Source organism: Nicotiana sylvestris, chromosome 9 (assembly GCF_000393655.2).
Source record: "Nicotiana sylvestris chromosome 9, ASM39365v2, whole genome shotgun sequence".
Lineage (NCBI taxonomy): Eukaryota > Viridiplantae > Streptophyta > Magnoliopsida > Solanales > Solanaceae > Nicotiana > Nicotiana sylvestris.
Genome location: NC_091065.1, coordinates 11,526,286 through 11,540,784, shown reverse-complemented (window position 1 = coordinate 11,540,784; position 14,499 = coordinate 11,526,286). Strand labels below are relative to the sequence as shown.

Here is a 14,499-nt window from a genome sequence, read left to right as displayed (position 1 = left end):
GATTAGTACTGGTAGCGAACCTAGTTGGTTCCATTGGGAACGATGGTGCTTGGAATGTAAAGGAGGATGAGTCAAAGTTTGGCTTGTACGTGGTTGGTTGTGCCGTGATCGGGCAAGGCGATGCAGTAAAGATGTTCATGCTTGCATCAGTTGCCGACATTCGGGGATGAGGCTCAGAAGGCGATCCAGCAGAGAAGGCTGAGGTGGCTGGGTACCTGAATGGGGTAGCAGGATAATTTATGGGGACATTAGACGTCCCACTTGACCTGGAGAATAATTCAGGGAATCCAGGGACGACACTTGGCGGCTCTTTCCCATTATTCCAATCGTCCAGCATTTCCAACATGCGGAGCCGTAGGATTCTATTTTCCTCTGCAGTTGCGGATTCAGGTGTGAGGACGGCTGAGATCGAGCTCTCCTCAGAAACAGGGATCGTTTGCAATGGAATTTCTGAAGACATTTCCACACTTCCTTTTGACCTGGTGAAGTAAGTGTGAGTACCGCTTCTGGCCTTAACAACAGGTAGTTGAACGCTTCTCCTTGACCTCGTGAAATATGAGTGCGAGGCCAGACTTTCACCAAACCAACCGTCTTTTCAAAAAACCCTGGAATACTCATCGACAAACGCACGGTTAATTTGCAGCAAATAACAGATAGTTAATCTCACGTTGGGCATGATGCACCTATACAGTTAAGTGGATTACTATATGTTTGCTACGAGAGCATGCGTCATTCCGGCATTTTTTTTTGTTTTTTTTCCTTCTTTTTTTTCTCTTTTTTTTTTTGTTTTTCTTTTATTTTTATTATTTTTTTATTTTGCAGTAAAAGAAATGCGACCAGATCCGATGAGGATTGCCTACGTATCACGATGCCTATGTGAATCAGATCATTACGTAGTTCGAAAAACACAAATGAGCGTAAAAGAAGCAACCTCTTTATTGTTGAAATGGTCTATTACAAACTACATTTTGCAAAAGAAAGAGCAAACTTTGAAAATAAACCTAGACTCAAAATAGACTAAAAATCACCCTGATGGAAAAACAGGCAGAAGATGCTAAGATACAGGCTTGACTTATGAGTGCATTATGGTTTTGAAAATTGGTGTCCGCGGGGCATCGTTCGGCCTCGCCGCGGTCCTAGGCGTGATATCCCTCTCAAGTTGCTCCAGCTCATGCATAGTCTGCTTGACATAACCCATCACTGCCGAGAGGACGGTAACGCTGGACATGTTCTCACATCGTAGACATCGTCTGGTGATGGCATGGGCAATGGCCTTGATCCTATCTCTGGTTTGCTTCTTCTCTATGAGTAGGCGTTTTATCTGATCGCTACATATCTTGAATACTTGAGTATCCTGTATATGCTGATGCTTCAATCGCCGTACTTCCAACTTCATCTGGGCCATTGAGTCATACCAGTATCTGCTCTCAATTTGGAAATCCTTGGCCTGATTAACTGCTTTGATCTCAAGTGCAGCCATCTCTCTCTTTATCTTAGCAACGGTTTTCTCGTGGCCGCCTTCCAATTGGTTCAGGTATCTGCGATGCTTATATGCTCTTGTATCCCACTGTGCCCTGAGCTCTGCTATGACGTTTTCAGATTTCTCCAAACTATCTTGCCATTCCCTGATTTCACCTTTTAGCCTTTTTATCAACTGCTCGTCTAATCGATGCCTTGGCTGTTTATCCGCATCCACCCTTATCTGTTTGATCTGGGATCTGAGCCTTTCGTTGTCCTGAATTAACCTGTTCCGCTCTCCCAGATTGGTAGCATCTTGCACATTGTGCTCATATTTCAAACTTTCCACTTGTTGTTTTAACCTGCTGATTTCGGCGCAATAGCCTCTTTCCTTTGCTAACCAATCCCACTGCATTTGCGATGATTCGATGAAATTCCGGATGTGGGGTCTCTTAGCTGGCCTTTCATGCTCAAGTTCCCTTCTATACCATGCCAGGTATCCTGGCGCCGTCTCTCCTTTGGCTCGATCTCGCACGCAAGTATCTGATTTCAAATATTGACACTCACTCCAGATTTGGCGAATCTTCGCTTCTGGGAATTGTCCGTTAGGACTTATCTCAACTGCTTGAGTGCTAAGATATTCCTCATGAGGTACTGTCTGGCATCTTCCGAACTGTCTCAAAACTCGGCAGGGTGCGTAAGGTTGAATGCTCTTAAGCCCCATCAGCAAGAAATGAGTTTTAGCTGCCGACATATATAAGATCTCATCAACAGGCAGCCATCCCAACGTCCATTGTATTTGGCTGGCAGTAAGAGCTTGAAAGAACGAGGTCCATGCCAGGACTCCTTTGGGCAAAATGATCTCTTTGGTTCTCGTGTAAGATTCTTCTATGCGGGTCTTTTCCGGGGAACCATGGCTCAAAATCTCGGAATGATGGCAGAGGTGCTCGGTCATCCATATCTGTAGGAGCAAGTTACAACCTTCGAAGAAATTTCCCCCAGCTTTACAAACTGTAAGAGCTCGAAAGATGTCAGATACCACCATAGGTGCGAGAGTACTGTCACTTTGCGTGAGTAAAGTGCTGACGACCCCGGATATCTTCAGATCAATGTTTCCGTCTTTCCTTGGAAATACCAGAAGGCCTAGGAACATCACCATGAAAGCTACCCGTCTGTGCTTGTCCCACTTCTGACGAACTCCTTTGCTGCACAGTTTGTTGATTGGATTATTGAATCCCTCCTCATGACCGTACCTATCATATATGAAGCATGGAGTACAAAATCCGGCTGCCAGATCCGGGTTGTGGACTGTTCTAGGTATCTTTAATGAATCTAGGAACCGATGTACCGTGACGACTCTTGGGGCGACCAAGTATTTTTCCTTCAAAGGAAGTTCAGTATTCCCGATGTATCTGGCCATTTCTTCCAAAGTCGGGGTGAGTTCAAAATCAGAGAAATGGAAAACATTGTGCGCCGAGTCCCAATAGGTAACCAAAGCTCTTATGATATCTCCCCGAGGCTGGATTTCTAATAAACCCACAAGACCTTTCAGATATTTCTTAACCTCATTTTGTCCTTAAACACCTAGATCATTCCACCATAGCCGTAACTTGATAGGGATTTTGGTCATTATTGAAAAATGTTCATTTTGCATCGTGCTCATCCTGCACATTTATTAAGGTGATTTTAACAAAACGAACTGACTCAAAATTTTTTTTTTTTTTTACAGAGGAGATCAAGTTTTGAACACGGCCTTTAAACACTTCGGGGACGAAGATTTTAAGGCTTTGTGGGTCTACTGGATAAAAATGCTAAACAAGACCCAAAGGTGGCTATTTATGCAAAGTCAGCCTTCCGGCGTCCCTTTCGGGAACATTCGGCTATTTATGACAAGACAGCGTCACCCGATTTATTTACGACTCTTTTTTTTTAAACAAATTTGAAACGCATTTTTTTTTATTTATTGATTTTGGCTATTTTAGTAAAAATGGGGGGGTTGAACCCGACGAGGGTTGCCTACGTATCTCACATCCGGTGAGAATCAAACCGGCGTAGTTCGGGCTATCGTGAATAGAGAAAACCAAATAAACCTAAAAATCAAGAATACGTATTTTTATTATTTTTTTTTGAAAAGAGATAAAGATTAAAGAAAATATTTATTACTAATTATTTTTTGGGAAATATTTGGACTATTAGTCTGAATTTATAAAAGGGGTACTACAAAAGAAACAACATTTTTTTTGAATTATGAATTTCCGTTTTTTTTTTTTTACTTTTAAATAAATACCCTTTTTTTCTTTTTGATTTTGGAAATGATAAAAAAGAAAATTTGTATTATTTTTTTTTAATTCAAACTAAGAAGACAAATTTTTTTTTATTCTTTTTTTTTTAGAGAAATTCCGGCGAGGTTTTGACACTACTTGGACATTGGTTTTATTTTTTCAAAATAAGTAATTATCTCCCTACGCTGCTATTTTCCCTCTCTTTTTTTTAGAAACCGGTCAGCATGCGGAACCGAAGCAAATAAATGCGCAAAACAAATAGGATGCAGCAGGGTGGTCTTTTCATTTAGGTTGCCTGTCCTAGACGGACCCAACCCCTGTGTTGAGACCCCTAAGTCAAATGCAACATGATGCAGATAAGCGTTCCTACTAGGGATCCGTCATGAAGTCAAGTTATTCTAGGTTCGTGACCTGGGCATTTGTTCTAGACTGTGTACCTGAGCGGACAACTCGAGTCGAGGAGGGGGCTACGTACCTGGGACCCACGAGATCGTCCGGCTTTGTAACTTGTCCGACCTCTTTCTTATTTCAGGTATAGACACTAACAGAATAGGGAGTCTCGACCAGCGAGCTTCTCCCCGGAGGTAAGAAGAGAAGGGTTTCGGCACAGTTTATATACAGTTCAGATAATATCAAAGCGGTAAAAGACAACATTCAGCACGTTATATCAAAACATGTAATAAATATCATATAATAAAGCCAAATATAACAATTATTCTAAGCTCGAATTCTTGAACCCTGAACCAGTGGTTCTGGGTTTTAGTTCCCCAGCAAAGTCGCCAGAGCTGTCACACCTCCTTTTTGCGCGCCCGCCCCGAAGGGTAAGATGCGCGGGTGGAGTTTTTCAAATTTAAGTGACAATATTCGAAATGGGATTATTTATTTAATTCAGAGTCGCCACTTGGGAAAGGTTTGGCTTTTGGTGTCCCAAGTCACCGGTTTATCTTGAATCCCAAATCGAGGAAATTTTCGACTTTTCCAAATGAAGTCTGCGAACCAGAAATTCTAAGTAAGGAATTTTGTTGACCCGAGGGAAGGTGTTAGGCACCCTCGAATCCCGTGGTTCTAGCACGGTCGCTTAAATTGTTATAATGGCTAAATATCTGATTTAAATACATGTTATGACTTACGTGCTTTTATTAAGTTTAAACCGCTTTTATTATTATCATTTATTTTTATAGAATTGCAACGTCGTGAAAATGCATCTCGAACCACGTCACAATCAATGCACCCGTAGTTGTTAACACATTTCGACTCCGTTGAGATTTGAATTTGGGTCACATCAATGTGCACCCGTGTTTAAGAATGTAATCTAATTAAGTCGTGCCTAAAGGGTCTAGCGTGTTATTATTTTGTAGAAGGCCGTGAAATTCACTAAACGGCCTATCCTAAATTCTAAATAATTGTTATGGTTATTTATTGAGGGCCCCGCAATTTTGCATTTTTATTTGGCGAGGCTCGTCTCTATTTTAGAAAGGATATCCTAAAGTGGCTATGTTTTTAATACATTTGTCCTAAAACTAGAGGAAGAGGTACATGCTAATTTAATTATATGCTTTGGCCTGATCCGGATTCTTATGATTAATTATCTACGAAGTTAAGAAAACATTATACTTTAATGAAAAATGCTTTAATTTGACAAGGAATCACATACAAGCTAACGAAATACAACACTTAATCCGAACATTTCTTGAGTTGAACTTAACTAAACTTATTTGGACTAGATTAAAGGATTTAGCTACTAGATATCGTTACTAATGAGACTTTGAATGTGACCATAGGTACTGCCCAACGGAACCCAAAAAAAGACTAAATGAAACAGAAACAGCGTTGTACAAGGTCGGAGTATACATACCCCATACTAACAAACAACTACCGAACTAAAACACAAAGGGGTAAACTCAGTCGAATGTCAGTACATACTTTCGAACTGTTGAATTATAAACTAATCAATTTTTACAGGCCCGTTAATGTACCATGAATATTACAACAAATACTTGAACTTCTTCAACCTTTTTCATTTCATGCTTTCAAACTGTTTCAGTTACATCAAAATGGGACTTGAAATGTGTACCTGGAAATACTGAAAATGCAAAGGAGAAGAAGAAGAAGATGTGGAAATCAGCAGCAGCAAGAAACAGGACTAGCAATAGCAGCAGGACAGGAAACAGAATAGCAGCATCAAGAATCAGAGTAACAGCAGCAATCAGGACAGCACAACAGAAAAGATTCTATTGCAAGGTGGAACTAGAGTTGAAGAGGAAACAGCCAAATGAAACAGCACACAGTGTGATGGCAATAAAACTCCAGACAATCCAATTTCGAGATATACCAAATGCAACAAAACACTAACAATAATCTCGATTGAAACTTAGAAGAAGCAACACTGCCTGACGTATTGACAACAGATGAACTTCAGACAAAACAAGACCAAGTTTCTGATTTCTGTTTTATCTCTTTCTTGCTCTCTTTCTATTTCTGTATCTATGTGTATCTATCAGATCTCTTCTTTTTCTTCCCTCCTCACTTTTGTGTATCTCCCTGTCTGTATATCCCTCTATTGTGTGTGTGTGTTTTTTCCTCTAATCCCAGGGTCTTGTATATTTTTTTCTATTAGATGTCCTTCCCCCCCTTTATAAGCCTTAACACTACCCCTTTTAACTGCCTGTTTAGAATATCACCATACCCCTCCCATGTGCCTTCCATTTTCAAGTCCCACTTTAGCTAATTAAGTATTAAACCCCATCATTCCCTTGGCAGGCTTAACTTTCCATTTTATTAACTAAAAGAAAACATGGGCAGCAGGATGTAGTCTGACAGCACATGCTGTCAAACTATTTAATTCAAAAAGGGCCTTTATGCCCATGTTGTGCACATGCCCCCCAGTTCAGATTACCATTACAGCCTAACCTTAGATTTCTGAAATCAAATTAGCAATTATAAGTAACTGAACTTGGTTCTTAATTGATTCAGGCAATGTTCAACAAAAGCAAATCGATTTATTTTGTTCAGACAGTTGAAACTAATTGACGACACATGTCGACTCGACTATATTAGCATTAACATACACAATCGTAGCCAAAAATCAGACATTTAAACAGTATCGATACATGATTCGAATTATACTGACTGAGCAAAGTGGTACTCGAGGAACCAATTGATCAGTCAACATTTGAAATTCAACTAATTGCACAACAAATACATACACACATTATCAGAACAAGTAGAAGAAGACACTCGATCAAACAACAAAGGTTCAGGCAAAGTGGACAAACAGAAGTTGATAAAATTAAAACAAACATGAACGGACTTTAGTCAATCACACAGACTAAACAGAAATAAGAAAAGAAAAATCAAGACTCACCTCAAATATCGAAAAATCACAACCTTAACTCGGATTCAGACAGACCTTTCTTAAGGCTGAACGGACTTTAATCGAAGTGTTTCTCAGATGAGAAACACTTCGATTAAGGTCCATTAGACCTTAATCCTTTGGTTTGAACAAGACACGGACCATCGACGAAGACCTTTAAAGTTCAAAAACTAGATCCGGGATTCATGCTTCCCTGGTCAGATTCGGACCAAACCAAGTATGGTTTGGTCACGAGGGGTCTGGGGAGTGTCTGGTGTGAAGCTGGGGTTAAACGGTGTAGATCGAGTTTTGACTCGAATCTTCAAATGAAGATTCGAGAAGGTGGGATGGTATTCGAACTACGTGGTTAACAGATCCATGTTCCGGATGGCAAGGGGGTTCTATGGTGTTAAGGGCGAGGTCACCGGCGTTCATGCCGCCGGGTTTCTGGTGAAGGGAGATGGGGGCGTCTAGGGTTTGAGGGGAAGGGTCTGTGGAGACGAAGGCTGGGGTATTGGATAGGGGGGCAGGGTATGTTAAGGGCTTATATATGGAATGGGTGGGTTGATCTCAACCGTTAGATCAATCTAGATCTACGGTCTGGATCTGAGGGCTTAAGTGGAACGGTGTCGTTTCGAGGGTAAAGGGTTTGGGTTGGTCCGGGTGGAAACGGGTCGGGGCCATTAGTGGGTTATGGGGAGGTGATCTTGGTCGTTGATCAATCTAAGATCAACGGCCCAGATCAGTTTGGACCAAAACGGCGTCGTTTGGACACCCTGGGTATCAGCTGGTGTGGACCGGGCAGGCCTGGTTTGGACGTTGTTTGTTTTGGGCCAATTTTAATAAATTGGCCCAATCCGGAAGAAGAAAAGATTTTTTTTTCTTTTTTTTTTTTTATTTTAAAAACAAAACTAAGCAAAAATCAAATTAAAATTAAACACACACTCAATACAATTATTTGCACACACACTGAAATATTTCAAAACAGGTAAAACCAAACAAAATAAAATCACGGACGAAGACGCCTATTTATGATTTTCTATTTAACGACCGGATTACGGTTCGAATTATGCATGACACACATATTTTTTGTGTTTTGTTTTAATAAAGTAAAAATGGGCAAAAATCGTAAATAACCAACAAAGTGCCATGTAAAAATCCAAAATTTGTACAGCAGGGCCAATTATTATTTTTTTTTATTTCTTTTGGAGTGATTGTCGTGCGAAACAAAAATCACGTGCTCACAAGTAGTAGCTGCCACAAGGGGCTTCGGTTCCTGTCCAGCTACAAATGATATGCGTGTTCTCGCCATCTGCGAAAGAACAAGAATAGAATGGTTCAATCATCAATGATATAATAAAATCCCACAATAAAGAAGGAAAGAAGTGAATCTTTCCCCTAAACTCCATAACTTTCGGAAGATAAGTACAGACGTCTCCATACTAATCCTCCATTCTCTACTAAGCTTGCTCATGATTCGTGAGACCTAGGCAACCTTGGGTTCTGATACCAACCCATCACTACCCGGAATCCAAACCCTAGGGTTGTGATGGCGCCTAACATCCACTTTCTGGGCAAGCCGACGTGAGATTATTCAATAGCCAATTTTAAATAGTTTAAACACAATGATAATATACAACTAGAAAGAGTAACCCAATCTGATACAATATCAACATAAGCCATTTGATAATATCTACTCCCAAGGATTCTGAGCAACTACAAGTTCTACAAACAGAATTTGAAATAAATACAATTGTTTCAACAGTAAAAGAGGGAAAAGGAAGGGGACTTCAAGGTCTGCGGACGCCAGCATATCAACCTCAAGTCTCTGTATGCACTAATACGAGATGACACACCTCACGCACCACTAGGACTAACACCAGAATCTGCACAAGAAATGCAGAAGTGTAGTATAAGTATAACTGATCTGTAATGACCTGACCAGTTGTTTTTAGAAATTTCACTTTGCTCGCCAGCTCTTGGGCATGACTAGCCTCGTTTGATGTATTATGACTTATGTTAATCATCAATTTTGGTTTTTAGGGTAATCAGAATGGAATTGGAAGAACAGTTCTCAGTTTGAAGGTTAAAATTTGAAAGGTTTGACCAAGTTTTGACTTGTTAGTATATGATATCAAATTGGAATTTTTATGATTTGGTTATCTCTATTAGGTGAATTGGGGCTTAGGAGCATGATCTAAATGTATTTTGGAGGTTCGTGGAAGGTCTAGGCTTGAATTGGTGAAATTGAAAATTTGAAATTTTCCGGTTGGTAGTGAAAATTTTGATATTAGGGTAGAAATGGAATTACGGAAATCGGAGTAGATCCATTGTATCAATAGTGATGTGTGTGCAAAATTGTAGGTCATTCGGACGAGGTTTAATAGACTTTTTGATCGAATTCGAAATTTGGGAGTTTTTGGAGTTCATAGGCTTGAATCCGATGATGATTTGAAGTTTTGATGTGGCTTTGGTGTCCCGAAGGTTGGAAAAAGTTTAATGATGTTATGGGATATGCTAGCATGTTTGGTTGAGGTCCCGAGGGCCTCAGGTAAGTTTCAGGTGGTTAACGGACAAATTCTTAGTTTTTTAGAGTTGTAGATTTTTCTTCTGTTCTATTGCAGAGCTTTGTTCTTCGTGTTCGTGAGAGGGACTCGGGTTTACGGAGGATTTCTGAGAGGGGAAGTAGGTTTGTTCTTCTCTTTCGCGAAGGTTCCTGAGTTAAAGCTACGCGTCCGCGAGGAGCGTTCCGCGTTCGCGTAGGGTCGGTTGTTTGTTCTTCACGTTCGCGAGAGGGCCTCGCGTTCGCGAAGAAGAGAATTTTGGTCAGTGAAGCTTAGTGCTTCGTGAATGCGTGGGTGCTTCCATGTTCACGATGAACAAATACCTAGGCAGTCAGTTTATATATTAAAATTGAAGGTTTAAGTCCTATATCACAAAAACCATTGGAGAGCTCGGGAGAAGGTGAAATTGGAGGGGAATTTCAGTGGAGCAATTGGGGTAAGTATTATTCACTCATATTTGGTCTAATTCCATGATTTAGTCTTGAATTTCATCATTTAATTTGAGAAATTAGAGTGGAAATTGGGGAGAAATGGAAGGAAAGTTTGAGGAAATTGGGGGAAAATGGGCAATTGATGTCGGATTTTGATGATTTTGGTATGTATAAAATCTTGTGAGAATAAGGATTCTATTGATGTGATTTTTATCGGATTCCAAGGCGGGGCCTGGGGGTTGGGTTGGCCAATTTCGGGATTTTTTATGCATATTGGTAATTTTCGATTGGGTTTTGTTCTATTAGCATATTTTGATGGTATTAATCTGATTTTGGTTAGATTTGGAGCATCTGGAGGCCGATTCGAGGGGCAAAGGCATCACGGGCTAGAGTTTGGACCAGATAGAGGTAAGTAATGATTGAAAATGCTGTCCTGAGGGTATGAAACCTCGGATTTCACATCGTTGTGCTATTTTGAGGTGACACACATGCTAGATGACAAACGTGGAGCCGTGCACCATTGGGGATTGTGACTTGGTCCATCCCGTACGACTGTTAAGTCGTGTATTTGATTGAAAACTATTTGATATCATTGTATTTTGAAAAGAATTATTATGTTTTGTGCTGAATGCCATATTTGGGCCTCGTGGCAACTATTTTTGGACCCTTATGGGGATTTTACTACTTTTCCTCACTGTTTTGACTTAATAATTGTACTCAGTGATGCTGTATTTTAGGGATTTCCTAACTCAGCCTTATTTACTCAATTTAGATGCTACAAATGATATTTTGAGTTGAACGCCCTGTTTTTCTGATAGTCCGAGTGGCTTGTGAGGTTGATGGATGAGAGAGGCCGAAGGCCTGATTGTAAGGTTGATGGCTGAGAGAGGCCAAAGGCCTGATTGTGAGGTTGATGACTGAGATAGACTGAGGGTTTGATTGTGAGGTTAATGACTGTGAGAGGCCGAGGGCCTGGTTATGAGAATTATATATTTATGGATCGGGCTGCACGTCGTAGCAATATATATATTTATATGTATATGGATTGGGCTGCACGCCGTAGGGATATATGGATCGGGCTGCACGCCACAGCGATATGTTGGATCGTGCTGCGCACTGCAGCGATATAACGCTTGGGCTGTAGGAGCCCCTCCAGAGTCTGCACACTCCCAGTGAGCGTAGTCGACTATATATATGGATTGGGCTGCACGCCGTAGTGATATATGGATCGGGCTACGCGCCACAGCAGTTATTATATGGTACATATTGAGCGTGAGTACTAAGTGGGAGCACTGATTGATAAGAGTTGAGTCGTTAGTGACTGAGAGGCTTGCCCGAGGGGATATATATACATGTATATGAATGATGTTTTGCCTGAGGGGCATGTTTATGAACTTACTGTTTTCACTCCTCCTTAAAGTGAGTTTTTGTTGAATATGTTGATTAAATTACTACTTTCACTCATCTTTAGACCGAGCCTCTATTGAAAATGTTCAACAAATGCTTTAAACAAGTTTCATTTAAACTGAAGTTTTACAAGACGTTCGGAACTTAGTCATTGATTTGGCTTTGTTACTTTCTCTGAGATTTTTAAGTCATGAAATGGCTATGAATTTCTGTTTGCCGAGGGACTGTATACGAACTATGTTTTGCCTGAGAGGCCGATTATGATTTTCATCACGTTCACTATATATTTCATTAAACCTCTATTGAAAATGTTACAAAGATATTTTCTAAAGGATTTTACTGAAGTTGAAAATTTAACGAAATGTTTTGAATGGTATCCTATCTTGGGAATATACTGTAACTACTGTGGTGCAATGACGTGGTTTACGTGATTTCTTATCGCTCAGTATTCATTTACTTTTATTATTATTGAGTTGGCGTACTCACATTACTCCTTGCACCTTGTGTATAGATTCAGGTATTTCTAAGCTCGGTGGCAGGTTCATCGGAGTTAGCAAGGTAGCTGCCTAGTGGTCGCAGCCCTGCTTTTCTCCATCCTTATTCTTCCTTACTATATTCTTGTAATTTTCCCGACCATATTGGTCTTGATGTTGTTAGACAATTGTAGTAGATGCTCATGACTAGTGACACCCCGATGTTGGGATTGTGTATTTATTCTGCACTGTTCATTTAAACTTACATCATGAGATTATTGATTAATAAATGGTATAAAAATGACTTTTATTGAATAATGGTTGATTCTGGATTTGTGTCGGCTGGCCTAGTTTCAGGATAGGTGCCATCACGGCTGGGTCAGTTTTTGGGTCATGACACGATCCAATATACTCTGTAAGTGTCAAGCCTAACCTCGATGAGATAGTGACAAGGCTATTACTAGACACCTACGTAAATAAACATGTACAAGTATATGCGAAGCAGTAACAATAACAGAGAATAGCACGTACAAATTGGGAGGGGACATGAAAAGTGAAAAAGATTATAACTACGACATGTATAAATATCACGTAATAGCCAAATCAATCACCAACCAGTGAAATCAGGTAAACCAATGATATAAAATGGCACGGCATCACCCTTCGTGCTTTTACTCTCGTCCTTACCATGAAATGATGATATATGCAAAATGAAATGACAAGGCATCACCCTTCGTGCTTTTGCTCTCAACCTCACCATGTAACTATGAATAAATGAGATGAATAGGATGGCATCACCCTTCTTGATTTACTCTCTTCCTCACCATATAATAATGAATAAATGATATAAATTGCACGGCATAACCCTTCATGCTTTAACTCTCTTCCTCACTATGTATCTGTCAATAAATGAGATAAATGCAATGGCACGACTTAACCCTTCGTGCTTTTACACTCTTACTTACCATGTAATGAAGATAATATGAGTTCGAGAAATACTTAACAATTATGAAATAAGTAATAATTATGGAAGGAATAATCAAAGAAGTAATAACCTAACCTAAGCATGGATATCATAATTAATAATGCAATAAAACACAAGGAAACAAGTTCCACCCACATCCTTTAACACAAAAATAACGTATAGGTACTCGTCACCTCACATATACGTTGTTCCCACACATTGAACACGTAGAAAATAGACTATCAAGTCCTAATCCCTCAAGTCAAGGTTAACCATGACACTTACCTCACTCCGCAATCAAATCAAATCTCAATCGGGCCTTTACGCTAAAATTTACCGCCAAACCAATCAAATCTAAACAAATATAGTTCAAACAATTCAAAATAAGCCTTAGAAACTACCCATGAGTGAAAATGATTCAATCTTTAATGATATCGGAAAAAGTCAACAAAAGGCAACCCCGGGCCCGCATGGTCAAACCCCAAGATTCGGACCAAACCAAATTACCCATTCACCCCTGAGCTCGATTAAGTGATTAGTTTCGAAATCCGACCTCAATATGAGGTCTAAATTTTAATTTAAGTAAAATCTCCAATTCTACCCAAATTCTTAATTTTCTACCATGAAATGTGATAGATTAAGGTTAGAAATCAATGGGTGTTGATGGAAATGGAATAAAAGGATATAAAATATACTAAACTATGAAGTGGGGAAGAAATACTTCTACAAAATCGCCTTCAGTCATAAATAGTGACATGGACCTATACCAAGTTCTGAAACCGAAATTTGAACCCGGTAGCAACAAAGTCAACCTACAGTAAAACTTAGGAATTCTTTAAACCTTCAAATTACTAGTTTTTAACAAATCACGTTCAATCAATTTAGGGACTTTTGAATTCGATTCCGGGTATATTCCCAAGTCCCAAATCACGATACGAGCCCACTAGGACCGTCAGAACACTAATCCAGGTCTGTTTATACAAAATGTTGACCGTAATCAACTCAATTCATTTTTAAGGTTAAAATTCACACTTTCATTAATTTTTCACATAAATAATTTCTGGAAAGAGACACTTACTGTGCACACAAATCGAGGAAGGCTAAAAGGAGCTATTCGAGGTTTCAGAATACAGAAATGAAGGCTAAACTAAAAATGACTGACCAAATCATCACAACCATCCTTAAGGGTCATTCAAGAAGCCAAGTTAGATGAAGCAGAATGGATACAGATCAGAGAGGAGAAACTCATGCTCATTGATGAAAAGAGAATTGAAACAGTGTACCATGGTCAGCTGTATCAAAATAGGATGGCCAGTGCATTCAACAAGAAGGCAAAATCTCAGAAAATTTACACTCGGGCAGTTGGTTTTGAAGAAAATATTCCCTCAACAAGAAGAAGCTAAAAGAAAGTCCGTGCCAAATTGGCAGGGTCCTTATGTGGTACATCGAGTATTTTCACGAGGAACTCTGATCTTAGCAGAAATGGATGGCAGAGTAATACGAAGCCCATCAACTTAGATACAATCAAGAAATGCTACATTTGAAGATAGTAGAATTAAGGTTTGGTT

The 14,499-nt window shown here is 39.7% G+C and overlaps 1 protein-coding gene across 1 annotated transcript in view; it reads left to right on the top strand.

Moving 5' to 3' along the window:
- The first annotated feature begins 5,852 nt into the window (after positions 1-5,852).
- The window catches only part of LOC104244182 (zinc finger BED domain-containing protein RICESLEEPER 2-like), a 29,951-nt gene continuing 21,304 nt past the window's right edge, over positions 5,853-14,499 (top strand). Inside the window, exon 1 of the mRNA XM_070156826.1 lies at positions 5,853-6,035. Coding sequence (XP_070012927.1) covers positions 5,853-6,035 — 183 coding nt within the window. The remainder of the gene's footprint in view (positions 6,036-14,499) is intronic.